We start from the raw sequence: 15,194 nt of genomic DNA, 5'->3' as shown, positions 1-15,194 counted from the left end.
ACCTGGATCCAGCGAAGGGAGAAAAGGAAGGTTATCAGGCCAGAGATCCCAGAATATTCCATAGGTACTGTGTGGCACAACAGACTCAAACAATTTAGAGGTGGAGGAACTCCAGGATGGGCAGAAGTGAATTCTGGTCTTGTGACAGTGACAGGTAGCCAGAGGGTCAGCTGAGAGCACGGACCAGGACTCTGCCAACTACAGGATCAATTCCACTCTGGAACATTATGCAGGACCTAAACAGGGCATCCTGCTAGATGACATGTATAACGCATTAGAACTGGTGGGGCACGGTGGATCACACCTGTAATCCTAGCACTCTGGGAGGCCAAGGCAGGAGGACTGCTGGAGGCCATGAAGTGGAGATCAGCCTGGGCAACTTAGCAAGACCCCATACCTACAAAAAGCAATAAATCAGCTGGGCATGGTGGTGCATGCCTGTAGTTCCAACTACTTGGGAGGCTGAGGTGGGAGGATCGCTTGAGCCTGGGAGATGGAGGCTGAACTGAGCTATGATTGTGCCACTGCACTCCAGCCTGGGCGACAGTGCGGCCTGGCTCATAGGTAGCGCTACCACTGGCTGTCCTGACTCCCTTACAGTTGACACTCTTTAACCAGCTAGTACCACGTGGTTTCTGAATGTATTCCGGTTTAATCGGCACCTTGGTCCTGTGAGGTGGCATCTGACCTACTGATGATGTCCAGCTTGACTCTGGTTGTGTCCCCAGGGGTGGGGACTGGCCAAGAGGGAGTGAGTCACCCGGGGTTAAATATTCCGGTTTAATCGGCACCTTGGTCCTGTGAGGTGGCATCTGACCTACTGATGTCCAGCTTGACTCTGGTTGTGTCCCCAGGGGTGGGGACTGGCCAGGAGGGAGTGAGTCACCCAGGGTTAAATGGAGAAAAGACTCTTTCCCGGCTCTCAGGCTCAGGGCCAGAGGTGTAGAAGCCCAGCTGTCCCCTGGGCACGTGGTTGCTAAAGGCGGTGGGGTGGGGTGGAGCACGCCAGGCCACGTCACTCATGGAGACTTGTGGGCTCACCTGGCCTGCTCACCCGAACACAGGACTGCAAGAGGGATGACAAAGCCAGGTTTATTGTTCTGGGTTAAACCTGTGGAGGCAGGACCTGGGAAGGGGCACGGGGACAGATGAAGTTGGTGACTGTATCTTCCTGGTCATTGCTGGGTTCTCAGCACCCTTGGCCCCTACTGGAGTTCTAGGTGAAGCCCAGTGCTGGGGGACAGGGTCCTCTTCCTGACAGTGCAGCCTGTGGGATGACTTGCAAGGTCCCATATGGAGGTAGGGGGTGGGGTGTTTGCCTGCGCTGGGGCCAGCGTCCTCAGGAAGGTGTCTTGGAGGAGGTGGTGGCAGCTGCCCCTTTCTTCTTGGCCGGGGCCTTCAGCAGTGCCAGCTTCTTGGGCAGGCTGCTGCTGGCTTTCATTACCACGTCATGTTCGATCTTCTTCCGGATCCCGACTTCTAGGTTCTGATGGAGAAGCACAGGGCAGTCAGATTGTGACCTGGGGCTGAGAGAGGGCCTGACCAGTCACCCTCTTCCCGGCTAGAGCTCGCAGCGGGCTAGATCAGCAACTATCGCCTCGAACCACACCTGACTCTGGGTCTGGTGGCTGGGGTTTAAGTCCTGCACTCTCCAGGGCCTCCACACACACAAAAATCCTCACTTCTGCACCTTGGCTTCTAAACCTCTGCTCATGCCCATTTTATGGATGGGGAAACAGTCTGCTGCAGCCAGGAGGCACTGGTTGCCCAGGTCCCTAAACTGCATGGGATCCGGCGTGCCCACAGCCTCTGGTCCCAGCCTCTAGAAGGGCAGCCTCCTCTGCCCCAGGTCATCTCTGCTTTGCAGATGGCAAGCTGAGGATCTGAGGGGTGGGCAAGGGAGCTAGCAAATAAGGCACAAGCGTGGGGCAAAACCAGCAGTGTGAACCCCAAACTGGTGGCTCAGTCGCCTTTCCCAGACTGCCCCTGCCCTGCCGTTCTGAGTTCCAATGGGCTGGTTGTGGTGGCTCAAGCCTGTGATCCCAGCACTTTGCGAGGCCAAGGCAGGAAGATCACTTGAGCCCAGGAACTCGAGACCAGCCTGGGCAACACAGCGAGACTGCATCTGTACTAAAAGAAAGAATTAGCACAGCGTGGTGGTGCGTGCCTCTCGTCTCAGCTGTTTGGGTGGTCAAGCCCAGGAGGTCCAGGCTGCAGTGAGCTATGATCATTCCACTACACTGCAGCCTGGGGGACAGCGTGAGACCCTGTCTCAAAGAAAAAAAAAAAAGTTCCGGCTGGGTGCAGTGGCTGTAATCCCAGCACCTTGGGAGGCCAAGGCAGGCATATCACCTGAGGTCAGGAGCTCTAGACCAGGCTAGCCAACATGGTGAAACCCAATCTCTACTAAAAACACAAAAAGTAGCCAGGTGTGGTGGCGGGCGCCTGTAATCCCAGCTACTCCAGAGGCTGAGGCAGGAGAATTGCTTGAACCCAGGAGGCAGAGGTTGCAGTGAGCCCAGACCGCACCACTGCACTCCAGCCTGGGCAACAAGAATGAAACTCTATCTCAAAAAACAAAAACAAAAACAAAAAACAAAAAACAAAAACAGTTCCAATGACCATGATCACCAGCATCGGGACAGCCAACCAGGTGCCTGGACGCAGGGGTCATGGAGCTGGAATTCAGTGCATGTACCGGGACAATATAAGCGTCAGTAGCGTAATATGTTACACTGTTAAAGGATGGTAAGCGCTGCTATGGCAAAGAGGAAACAGGAGTGAGGAGGGATGGGTACAGGTCACCATCAAGGCAGGCCTCTTTGAAGAGAGCTGGAAGAAGGGAGCAGTGTGTATTATTGGGAGAGGAATCCAGACAGAGGAAACAGCCAGTGCAAAAGTTCTCAGGTGGGACAAGGAGCCCAGGAAGGGCTCCAGGAAGGAGGGGTCAGGGGCCAGTAAGGCTAGAGGGAGTTAGCAGAGGAGAGGGTGGAAGGAGACGAGGGCAGATTCTGCAGGGCCTTGTGGCTGAGTGAGGACTGGGCCTTTTTCCTGGGTGAGGTGGAAGCCATGGAGGATTCTGAGCCAAGGAGGGAGGGAACCGACTCAGGTGCTCATGGGCACCCTCTGGCTTCTGTGAGAGGACCAGGTGGGATCCAGGAGACAAGGGAGAAGGTGGCTGCACTGGTCCCGGTGGGAAATGATGTGGGTGGGACCAGGTAGGGGCCAAGGAGGCGGGAGGCGGGTGGATTCTGGATTGATTCTACGGGCAAAATAGGGGCGAGCACAGTGGCTCATGCCTGTAATCCCAGCACTTTGGGAGGCCGAGGCGGGTAGATCATGAGGTCAGGAGTTCGAGACCAGCCTGGCCAACACAGTGAAACCCCATCTCTACTAAAAATACAAAAAAAAAAAAAAAAAAAAAAAAAAAAATTAGCCCGGTGTGGTGGTGCAGGCCTGTAATCCCAGTTACTCGGGAGGCTGAGGGAGGAGAATCGCTTGAACCCAGGAGACAGAGGTTGCACCTAAGCCAAGATCACGCCACTGCACTCCAGCCTGGGCGACAGAGCGAGACTCCATCTCAAAAAAACAAAACAAAACAAATGGGATGAGACCGGGATGTGAGAGAAAGGAGGCATTCAAGGATGACCTATGGCATCTGGAAGGAAGCGATCACAGGGGGAGGAGGGCAGAATAGGAAGGGAGGATCAGGAATTTGGTTTTGGACATGCTGAGTGCAAGGGACCATGAGATTCCCCACTCCACGGAGGTAAGCGGGCCGGTGGGTACCCAGTTCTGAGAAAACCAACACTCTGGGGTGACGAAATAATTTGCTCAAGATCACAGGGCTGTTTACTGTGGAGTACAATTCAAACCCAGGTTTGACTCCCACCAAAACCAGTTTTAAATCTCCTTCCAATTTCTTTACAAGCTCAACCTTACCCATCTACATATAAATGTTGCACTTAAAAACAACCATAGGGTGGCTCACGCCTGTAATCCCAGCATTTTGGGAGGCAGAGGCGGGAGGATGCTTTGAGGCCAGGAGTTCAAGACCAGCCCGGGCAGGATAGTGAAACCTGTCTCTACCAAAAATACAAAAAAAATAAAATTAGCCGCATATTGGCGAGCACCTGCAATTCTACCTACTCGGGAGGCTGAGACGGAAAGATTGCCTAAGTCCAGGAGGCTGAGGCTGCAGTGAGCTATAATGGGGCCACTGCACTCCAGCCTGGGCAACAGTGAGACCCTGACTCAAAAAAAATGACGATACCCAACGCACCTCACACTTCTTTGAGCCCTCTGCTGTTCTAGGTTTACAAAACTGGGCTTTCAATTCCCTTCCCATGTCACCTCGCTGTCTTCCTGAGTTCAATTAAAGAAAACAGTAACAGCAAGAGGCTGACGTTATTGGAACCCTTTTTGCGCCGCAGGTCTTGCTTCTACGAGGCCCTTTTGAAGTGGTTAGTGGTGTTCCTGCACCCCTTGCACAAGGAAGAAAAGGGAGGCCCACAGAGCTGGGAGTCCTCCAGGCCTCATCCCTTGCCCTTTGCCGATCCCTGTGCTCCTTCCCTCGCCGGCCTCCAGATTTCATCTCTCGTCCCTAGCATGTCCCCCAGCCCCTATCCCTCGCCAGCTTCCACCTCTTACCCCTCTCTGCGCCCCGGGCTCCATCCTTCGCTCCTAACGCGGCCCCTGGCTCTATCCCCACGCTCCTAGCTCGTCCCCAGGATCCACCCTCTCCCCTCACCGACCCCCGGGCTCCACCCATTCCCCCTCGCCGTCCTCCGGGTTCCACCCCTCGCTACTCGCCGCCCTCCGGGCTCCATCTCTCGCCCCCGCACACCTTCTTGAGCTTTTGCTGCTGCACGACGCGCGCCTTCTTGGGAGCGATAACACGACCTGGGGAAAGATGTGCTCACGTGAGGCCGGGAAGCCGGGGGTCCACCTCGCCCCCAAGTCCCCGGGCCGCTCCTTACCGCCTTTTCTTGGGCCTCGATTCTTTTCAGAGGCTGCCGCTGCCGTCTTACTCTTTGCGGGTTTGTGCGCCTGAAACTTGCGCTGCCCCTGAGCCATGGTCCGGCACGCAGCGGAAGAGGCGGGACTTTAAGCAGTCGTAGCCGGAAGGCACAGGGAACCATGGGATACAGCGGGGCGGAAAAACGCAAGAACTCACGGGATACAACGTGGCACAGAGTTAAAGAGACAGCATCCCACAAGGGTAGTGTAGTGGATCACAGCTGGAGTTTTCAAACATTACGAACAAAACGGTGACAATGATAAGCTAACGTTTATTGAGAGCTTATGTGTTTTAGAAAACTTACAACGTTTTATGATCTTTACACATAAAAACTCAGACTAGGTTAGGGTGCGGCACTCACCTCTGGTACAGAATTTAAGAAGGTTCAAAAACTTTGGTAATCGTAAACAATATTTTCAAGACTTAAAAAATATTTTAATATCCAAAATAATCAAATTGTTAAACTACATCCTGCAGACCGGCAGCATAATTTTGTAAATAAAGTTTTAGTGGAACCAGGGTGTTGAGGTCAGTAAGCTCAAGCACAAGTGCGGGGTTCTAGCCTCTTCAAAATTTTATTTAGGCCGGGCACGGTGGCTCACGCTTGTAATCCCAGCACTTTGGGAGGCCGCGGCGCGCGGATCACCCGAGGTCAGGAGTTCCAGACCAGCCACGACTAACATGGTGTCTCTAATAAAAATACAAAAATTAGCCAGGCATAGTGCCAGGCTCCTGTAATCCCAGCTACTCGGGAGGCTGAGGCAGGAGAGTCGCTTGAACCCAGAAGGCGGAGGTTGCAGTGAGCTGAGATGGCACCACTGTACTCCAGCCTGGGCGACAGAGCGAGACCCTGTCTCAAAAAAATACTTGTTTTGTTTTGTTCATCATGGATTTTTTTTTTTTTTTTTTAAAGAGATGGGGTCTCACTCTGTTGCTTAGGGTGAAGTGCAGTAGTGCAATCAAAGCACACTGCATCCTTGAACTCCTGGGCTCAAGCCATCCTCCCACTTCAGCCTGAGTAGCTGGGGCTAGAGGTGTGAGTCCCATGCCCAGCTCATTGTTTTTAAATTTTTGTTTGTAGAGACAAGCTCTTCCTATGTTACCCAAACTGGTCTCAAACACCTGGGCTCAAGGGATCCTCCCAAAGTGCTGGAATTACAGGCATGAGCCACCAAGCCTGGCCTCATCATGGATTTTTGCATTAATTTTGATTTTTAAAAAATACTGCTATAAGGTCAGGCACAGTGGCTCATGCCTGTAGTCCCAGCACTTTGGGAGGCTGAGGCAGGGGGATCATTTGAGTCAGGAGTTCGAGACCAGCCTGGCCAACAAGGTGAAATCATGTCTCTACTAAAAATAGAAAAATTAGCTGGGCATGGTGGCGCATGCCTGTAATCCCAGCTACTCAGGAGGCTGAGGCAGGAGAATCGCTTGAACCTGGGAGGCACAGGTTGCAATGAGCTGAGATCTCGCCTCTACATTCCAGCCTGGGTAACAGAGTGATATTCGATCTCAAAAAAAAAAAACCCAAAACAAAATATTGCTTTAAAATATTTTTTATTTTGGTTGCTGAGGTTTTTTGTGTCCTCTTAAAATTCTGCCCTGGAGATGTCACCCTAGCTCCAGCCCTGACCTTAAGAGGGAGGTACTAGTATTATCCATTTATTTTTTATTTTTTTAATTAATTAATTAATTAATTAATTTTATTTATTTTTGAGACGGAGTCTCGCTCTGTTGCCCAGGCTGGAGTGCAGTGGCGCTATCTCGGCTCACTGCAAGCTCTGCCTCCCAGTTTCACGCCATTCTCCTGCCTCAGCCTCCCAAGTAGCTGGGACTGCAGGTGCCCGCCACCACGCCTGGCTAATTTTTTGTATTTTTAGTAGAGATGGGGTTTCACCATGTTAGCCAGGACAGTCTCAATCTCCTGATCTTGTGATCCACCTGCCTCGGCCTCCCAAAGTGCTGGGATTACAGGTGTGAGCCACTGCGCCCTGCCTGTTATCCACATTTTATAAATGAGGAAACCAAGGCACAGAGAGGTGAAGTGACTTGCCCAAGATCATACAGTGGGAAAAGTGGCAGAGTCAGGATTTGAATCTGGGCAGCCTGGCTCTAGATGCTGGGCTCTAGATAGAAGGCCCTGTCTGAGCTCCCTGCACTAGGAACAAGTGTGGTCTGGGGCAGGAAGGTCAGCTTTTGGGTAGCCATTCAAGAAATGTATTAAAAAACCTAGAGAGGCAGGCTAGGGAGAGCTGAGTTTGTTACATCTGGGGTCCATCTAGGGTTCCATCCCTGGAAGAGATGGTGGTGGTTAGGGCTGTCCGGAGCTCCTCAGGCGCAAAGACCCCCAGTTCTGTGATGATGCCGCCAGTGATGAGGTCATGGGGGGTGACATCGAAGGCAGGATTCCAAACTCCAATCCCTGCAGGGGAGAGAGGGGAGGCAAGGAGGCAAGAATTTGCTTCTGTGAAAGTTCTCAGGTTGTGATCATCTGTTTCTACCACAGTGGTTCTTGGAATTGGGGAGTCCTTGAGAACCTGAGGATTCTCACCCCAAAAGTACATGCAGGCATGGACATTGTACTCAGTAGTAAGTTTAGACTCGCCACTGCCCCTAGAATGTCACTCCCCAAGAAGAATTCAAAGTCCTATACACATCTATGCCACTTATGTTTTTATTTTTTGTGAGATGTAGTTTTGCTCTTGTTGCCCAGGCTGGAGTGCAATGGCGCGATCTTGGTTCACCGCAACCTCCACCTCCCAGGTTTCAAGCAATTCTCCTGCCTCAGCCTCCCGAGTAGCTGGGATTACAGGCATGCACCACCATGCCCGGCCAGTATTTTTAGTAGAGACGAGGTTTTTCCATGTTGGTCAGGCTGGTCTCAAACTCCCGACCTCAGGTGATCTGCCCGCCTCGGCCTCCCAAAGTGCTGGGATTACAGGCGTGAGCCACCGCACCTGGCCCATCCCACTTATTTTTTTAGTTTTATTTTTAATTATTATTATTTTTTTTGACACAGAGTCTCGTTCTGTCACCCAGGCTATAGTACAGTGGTGCGATCTTGGCTCAGTGTAACCTCTGCCTCTTGGGTTCAAGCGATTCTCCTGCCGCAGCCTCCTGAGCAGCTAGGACCACAGATGTGCACCACCATGTCTGGCTGTTTTTTTGTTTTTTGTTTTTTTGAGATGGAGTTTTGCTCTTGTCACCTAGGCTGGAGTGCAGTGACATGATCTCAACTCACTGCAACCTGTGCCTCCCAGGTTCAAGCGATTCTCCTGCCTCAGCCTCCCGAGTAGTTGGGATTACAGGCGCCTGCCACCTCGCCCAGCTAACGTTTTTTTTTTTGTATTTTTAGTAGAGACGGGGTTTCACCACAGTGGCCAGGCTGGTCTTGAACCCCTGACCTCAGGTGATCCGCCCGCCTCAGCCTCCCAAAGTGCTGGGATTACAATCATGAACCACCACACCTGGCAAAACAATTTTTTTAGAGATTGTGGTCTGGCAATGTTGCCCATGCTGGTCTTGAACTCCTGAGCTCAAGTGATCCTCCCACCTCAGCCTCCCAAAATACTGGGATTTCAGGTGTGAGCCATTGTACCTGGCCCCATAATGCTAATATTGGTTCATGCTAATATTTCATGAACTATTTTTTTTTTTTTTTTCTTTGAGATGGAGTTTCACTCTTGTTGCCCAGGCTGGAGTGCTGTGGCGCTATCTTGGCTCGTCGCAACCTCCGCCTCCCGGGTTCAAGCAATTCTCCTGCCTCGGCCTCCTGAGTAGCTGGGGTTACAGGCATGTGCCACCACGCCCGGCTAATTTTGTATTTTTAGTAGAGACGGGGTTTCTCCATGTTGGTCAGGCTGGTCTTAAACTCCCGACCTCAGGTGATCCGCCCGCCTCGGCTTCCCAAAGTGCTGGGATTACAGGCGTGAGCCACAGCGCCCGGCCTTTTTTTTAATTTTTGAGATGGAGTTTCGCTCTGTCGCCCAGACTGGAGTGCAGTAGTGCAGTCTCAACTTACTGCAACCTCTGCGTCCTAGGTTCAAGCAATTCTCATGCCTCAGCTTCCCAAGTAGATGGGACTACAGGCATGTACCACCACGCCTGGCTAATTTTTATATTTTTTTAGTAGAGACGTGGTTTCGCTCTGTTGGCTAGGCTGGTCTGGAACGCCTGACCTCAAGTGATCCGCCCACCTCCGCCTCCCAAAGTGTTGGGATTATAGGCGTGAGCCACGGCATCCGAGTGCATGAACTAATATTTAAAGGGCCAGTCATTGATCTAAATGTCCTGTGGGTTAATTCACTGACCGCCCTTGGGTTTATGCAGCAGGTTCTAGCCATAGCCCATTTTACAGATAGGACCAGTGAGGATCTTAGGGAATTAGAGAATTTAGGGACTTGTTAACGGTTGCACAGCCAGGAAGTATAGGCAGCTAAGAAAAGTCTTGCAGCTAGGCATGGGAGCTCATGCCTGTAATCTCAGTGCTTTGGGAGGCTGAGGCAGGAGGATCGCTTGAGGCCAGGAGTTTGAGACCAGCCTGGGGAACATAGCGAGAACCTATCTCTATGAAAATAAACAAATAAAAATAAAAATAAGTGTAGAAATATCTTGCTTTTTCTTTTCTTTTTTTTTTTTTTGAGACAGAATCTCACTCTGTCGCCCAGGCTGGAGTGCAATGGTGCAATCTCAGCTCACCACAACCTCCACCTCTCAGGTTTAAGGGATTCTCCTCCCTCAGCCTCCTGAGTAGCTGGGACTACAGGCGGGTGCCACCATGTCCGGCTAATTTTTGTATTTTTAGTAGAGACGGGGTTTCACTATGTTGACCAGGCTGGTCTCGAACTCCTGACCTTGTGATCTGCCCGCCTTGGCCTCCCAAAGTGCTGGGATTACAGGCGTGAGCCACCTCACCTGGCCGTCTTGGTTTTTATTTACAAACACGTGGCCAGCCAGATATTCTTATTTCCTCTTAAGAAAACCTAAGTGGAGAATAGCAAGACAGTTGCTCAAGATCATTCATATAACCGGTTAGTTGTAAATTCCTACATTGGATCTGACCTCCAGGATGCACCTGTTAGAAGAAGTGGCTTGGGCCAGGCGCGCTGTGGCTCACACCTGTAATCCTAGCGCTTTGGGAGGCAGAGGCAGGCTGATTGCTTGAGGTCAGTAGTTAATAAATAGCCTGGTCAACATGTTGAAACCCCATCTCTACTAAAAATACAAAAATTAGCCAGGCGTGGTGGCACCCACCTATAGTCCGAGCTACTTGGGAGGCTGAGGCAGGAGAATTGCTTGAGCCCGGGAGGTGGAGGTTGCAGGGAGCCCAGATCGCGCCACTGCACTCTAGCCTGGGGGACAGAGCAAGACTCCATCTCAAAAAAAAGAAAGAAGAAAAAGTGGCTTGTAGGAGCTGTGTATGTTCCAGAAGGATGACAAGGACCTGCATATCACCTGCCTCCATGAAGTGCCCAGGAGCTGGGGTGTCCCCTTTCTGAGGGGGCAGCTTACCGGGTGCCGCAATCCGGACCCCATTAACATCGGTCAGCTCCTGGACCGGTCGCTCTTCAATAATGATCTCCTTGCCGGTCTCCAGACGGAGGTCACATGAAGAGCTGGGGGCAGCCACGTAGAAGGGAATGCCATGGTGCTTGGCGACAATGGCCAGCTGGTAGGTGCCCACCTTGTTGGCTGTGTCGCCATTGGCAACCACGCGGTCAGCTCCCACGACCACAGCTGGGGAGGGGGCGTGTGAGAAGTTGGGGGTCATTACCTGGCCCCATGCTCCAGAGCCCCGCCCCCAGGGCTTACCGTCTGCTTACCTGACACGCCCCTATGGGCCATGGCAGCAGCCACCATGCTGTCAGCGATAAGGGTGGCGGGGATCTGCTCATAGACCAGCTCAAAGGCTGTCAGCCGGGCTCCCTGGTTGTAGGGCCGGGTCTCCGTGCAGAAGGCATGCTCCAGGCGGCCCAGGCTGTGCAGTGAGCGGATCACACCTGCGGGGGCCCCACCCACCAGGAGAAGGCCCCAGGGAGGGGCAAACAGACAGGGTGGTCCATTGGTTAGGGGTGCAGGCTCCTAGTCTGGGCGTGGATTGCCAAAGGCTTACCGAGCACAGTCCCACCCAGGGGCCCTCGCAGTGGTAGTTCCCTCTGCCTGGTATGCTTTTCCCAATGCTCGCATAGCTCCGTTTCACGTCTGTTTAAAGGACACCTTCTCGGTGAAGCCTTCCCTGATATATCAGTTTTGCATAGCAATCCCCACACTTCCAGTTTCCTGCTCTCTGTCCTTAGCATTTTTCACCTTCTAACACCTCATGCGTACAGGCAGCCCCCCTTTTCTATGGGTTCTCCATCCATGGACTCAACCATGTGGATTGAAAATATTTGGGCCGGGCGTGGTGGCTCACGCCTGTAATCCCAGCACTTTGGGAGGCCGAGGCAGGCTGATCACGAGGTCAGGAGATCGAGACCATCCTGGCTAACACGGTGAAACCCCATCTCTACTAAAAGTTCAAAAAATTAGCCGGGCGTGGTGGCGGGCGCCTGTAGTCCCAGCTACTCGAGAGGCGGAGGCAGGAGAATGGCGTGAACCTGGGAGGCGGAGCTTGCAGTGAGCCGAGACTGCGCCACTGCACTCCAGCCTGGGCAACAGTGCAAGACTCTGTCTCAAAAAAAAAAAAAAAAAAAAAAAAGGAAAGAAAGAAAATACTTGAAAAGAATCGCTGGAACCCAGGAGGCAGAGGTTGCAGTGAGCCAAGGTCATGCCATGGCACTCCAGCCTGGGTGACAGAGCAAGACTCTGTCTCCAAAATAAATAAATATATAAAAAGCAATCCTCCCATCTCAGCCCCCTCCCGAATAGCTGGGACCACAGGTGCATACCACTAGACCCAGCTAATTTTAGTATTTTTTGTAGAGATGGGGTTTTGCCATCAAGCCCAAGCTGGTTTTGAACCCCTGAGCTCAAGCGATCCACCCGCCTTGGCCTCCCGAAGTGCTGGCATTACAGGCTTAAAAATAGAGATAGGGTCTTGCTGTGTTGCAAAGGCTGGTCTAGAACTTCTGAGTTCAAGCAATCCTTCCACCCCAGCCTCCTGATTACAGGCCTGCACTGCCACTACACCTAGCCAGTAACAACAATTTACACAGTATTTACATGGGACTAGCTATGATATGCAATCTAGACACGATTTAAAATACAGGGGTGGGCTGGGCACTGTGGCTTACGTCTGTAATCCCAGCACTTTGGGAGGCCGAGGCTGGCGGACCACCTAAGGTCAGAAGTTCGAGACCAGCCTGGCCAACGTCGTGAAACCCCGTCCCTACTAAAAATATAAAAATTAGCTGGGTGTAGTGGCTCACGCCTATAATCCCAGACACTCAGGAGGCTGAGGCATGAGAATCTCTTGAACCCGGGAAGCAGAGGTTGTAGTGAGCTGAGATCATGCCACTGCACCAGCCTGGGCGACAGAGCAAGACTCTGTCTCCAAAAAAAAAAAAAAAAAAAAAAAAAAAAATATATATATATATATATATATATATATATATGGATGTGCATAGGTCATGCAAATATGATGGCATTTTTATATCAGAGACTCGAGCATCCATGGATTTTGGTATCTGTAGGAGGTCCTGGAACCAGTCCCCCACGGATATTGAAGGATGACTGTATTTATTTTGCCTGTTGACTGTTCCTTCTGCTTCCCTGGGACCCCTGAGAGCAGAGATTTTGTCTGTTTTGTTCACTGCTGTGTCCCCAGCAAACGGCGGTGTCTCAGCCACAGCAGGTGCTTACTAAATGCTGGGTGAGTGAATGAATCAAAGGCAGAGGTCTTTCCATCAAGGCCTCAGTTCCCAGGGATGAAGGTGGGACTCAGGCAGGTAGGGAAATTTCCTGGTGGATTTAGGGTCAAGTGGAATCTGCTGCCTTGGCCCCCTACAGCCCACTCCCCCTGTCTCCTGGTCACAGCTACCTAGTCTTTCTCTGCTCATTCCCTTCTCCCCAGTTCCTCCTGGAGTCCACGTCCTGCCCTGGCTCTAGGCATATGGCTCAGGCAGGGCCCATCGAATGACTGCTCTGGGATGGGCAGGTGCTCTAGTGGACCCCCTGAGATACAAGGAGACTTTTCTAGTACAGGAGGCTCTTTTCCTCATGATTTGGACCCTAACAGCCGCCTGCCAGCCCATGGAACCTGAAGATGAAGGAGGGCAGAGCTGAAGTACAGAGATAGATAGGTCCTGATGCTACTGGTTGAGCCCCTTGATCTAGCCATACCTGAAGCCAACCATATAAGTGTTTCCATACTAGAACTAATACCTTCCCATTTTTTTTGTGGATAAAGTGGTTTGGGTTTGGGGTTCTTTCTCTTGTATCCAAAAAAGGTCCTAGAAGGCCCTCCCCTACCCCCTGAGGAGGCCCTCTCACCTAGGGCTGTACCATAGCCAGCGGTGGCCAGAGCACCAGTGTTACAGTGGGTCAGCACAGTCACCTTGCCACCGCTGGGGGCCACCCGCTCCAGGAGATGGCGGGCTCCTAGGTCCCCAATGCTTCGGTTGTCTCTGAGGTCTTTCTCCAGCATGTCCTCGGTGCAGCAGATCACTCTGGGGTGACAAGGAGTTTTCAGCACCAGCCACCAGGCCCCAGGGCCCAGGCCAACGCCTCCTCTCTGCCTAACGCTGCTGTCCTGGAGCCCTCCTGCTCAAAGCCTCTCATTGCTGTGGGGCCTGGACCCTTCGGCCAGGGCCACTGAAGTGTCACTCCGTTCATTCATGCAAAGACATGTTTACAAAGCAGTTCCGGTGTGACCCAGCAGTAAACAAGACAAAAATCTCTGCTCCTGTGGAGTTGACACTGGGGTGACTGAGCCAGCTGATGAAGAGATAATAAAATGAAGGAAAAGCCGGCAGAATCAGGCAACAGAGAGCAGCGGGTGAGCTGGATCATATAGGATGGTGGAGGAGGGCGCTATGGATACCTGGCCCGCACCAATGGCACGTGCAAAGGCTGTAAGGCAGGCTCGAGCTTGGTGGGGTAAAGTGACATTGCAGGGAGGGCTGGAGCAGAAAGGAAGTGGGGGGAAAAAGATGGCAGGAAGGGGACCAGGACAGGAAAAAAAGTTCCTCAAAAGCAGAAACCAAGAGAACACGGAGACACCAAAAAGGGCCTCCACGGGCGGATAAGGGGCTGCGTGTATTCAGGGGAGGCATGATTAAGGAGTTAGGTTTCAGGGCCAGGCTGCCCAGGCTAGACTCTGGGCCCCATCTGTGGGGCCCTGGACAAGGGACTTAAGGTCGCCGTGCCTCAGTTTACCCATCTGTGGGGCTCTGGACAAGGGACTTAAGGTCGCCATGCCTCAGTTTCCCCATCTGTATAGTGGGTCACTGTACTTAAAAAGAGTCAATATAATTCCTGCTCAGCGCCGTGCCTGGTACAAGATCCCCGTACCTCTCCCGGACCGCCTCTTCCGTAGCGCCCTCCCGTTCGGCCTCCCGGGCTGCAACATCAGCCAGGTCGCGGGCGGCGCGGGCCATGTTGACAGCGGTGGGCCGGGCGGTGACGAGGAAGCTCAGCTTGTCGCGCACGAAGGCCACGAGCGCGGCGAGTCCCGGTCCCCCGGCGCCCGCCTGCAGCTCCACGGCGAGGCTGAGACAGCCCACCAGGGCTATGGCCGGGGCGCCCCGCACCTGCGGGGCAGGGATTTGGGCGTCGGAAGCTGCAGGCGCGGGCGCACTCCCACCTCCAGCCCGGCCGCCCCGCCGCCCCGCCGCCCCGCCGCCCCACTGCACCTTCATGGCGCGGATGGCCTCCCAGGCCTGGTGCACCGAGCCCACCGCCTCGTAGCGGCTCTGCTGGGGCAGCAGCAGCTGGTCTAGGATCTGCAGGGAGCCCCGCGAGTAGCGGATCGCCTCCAGGGTCATGGTGCAGCAGCCAAGCCCAGCGCAACTCAGAGGGAGCTGGGGGTCCGCGCGCACTTGGGAGGGGGGCGGGGCCGTGGGCGGAGCCTCCCCCGGAAAAAGAGACATGCACATGCGCATCCAACCCGATTCCACGGGTTCCCAGGACGCGGAGTCCACGTGGCCGAACCCACTCCACGACTCCTGGCAAGCCCTGACGGAGTGAGCCGCCTCCTCGGAACCACAAAAGTGGCAGCATTTATGGGACGCCTAGT

General features: G+C 53.1%; 2 protein-coding genes across 3 annotated transcripts; both read right to left on the bottom strand.

Moving 5' to 3' along the window:
• Window positions 1–1,076: 1,076 nt before the first annotated feature.
• On the bottom strand, window positions 1,077–5,136 carry C20H19orf53 (chromosome 20 C19orf53 homolog). Its single transcript, XM_019016110.4, has 3 exons — window positions 4,980–5,136; window positions 4,847–4,902; window positions 1,077–1,486 (listed from the first exon to the last, which is right to left on the bottom strand). Exons 1-3 carry the CDS (start codon window positions 5,074–5,076, stop codon window positions 1,340–1,342), a joined length of 300 nt encoding a protein of 99 aa, XP_018871655.3. The 5' UTR covers window positions 5,077–5,136; the 3' UTR covers window positions 1,077–1,339.
• Window positions 5,137–5,271: 135 nt separating this feature from the next.
• Window positions 5,272–15,038, bottom strand: MRI1 (methylthioribose-1-phosphate isomerase 1). 2 transcript variants are annotated; one of them, XM_019016108.4, is made up of 6 exons: window positions 14,812–15,038; window positions 14,471–14,709; window positions 11,133–11,221; window positions 10,843–11,019; window positions 10,532–10,756; window positions 5,272–7,442 (listed from the first exon to the last, which is right to left on the bottom strand). In XM_019016108.4, the coding sequence occupies exons 1-6, from the start codon at window positions 14,941–14,943 to the stop codon at window positions 7,282–7,284; spliced, it is 1,023 nt and encodes a 340-aa protein (XP_018871653.1). In that variant the 5' UTR covers window positions 14,944–15,038; the 3' UTR covers window positions 5,272–7,281. The 2 variants fall into 2 exon arrangements, with proteins under 2 accessions (XP_018871653.1, XP_018871652.1); XM_019016107.4 differs by lacking the exon at window positions 11,133–11,221 and adding an exon at window positions 13,451–13,626 and having other exon boundaries at window positions 14,812–15,034.
• Window positions 15,039–15,194: the final 156 nt, after the last annotated feature.

This window comes from Gorilla gorilla, chromosome 20, assembly GCF_029281585.2.
Source record: "Gorilla gorilla gorilla isolate KB3781 chromosome 20, NHGRI_mGorGor1-v2.1_pri, whole genome shotgun sequence".
In the NCBI taxonomy this organism is placed as follows: domain Eukaryota; kingdom Metazoa; phylum Chordata; class Mammalia; order Primates; family Hominidae; genus Gorilla; species Gorilla gorilla.
Note: the sequence above shows the minus strand (reverse complement) of the source record. Positions and strands in the feature narration are given on the sequence as shown.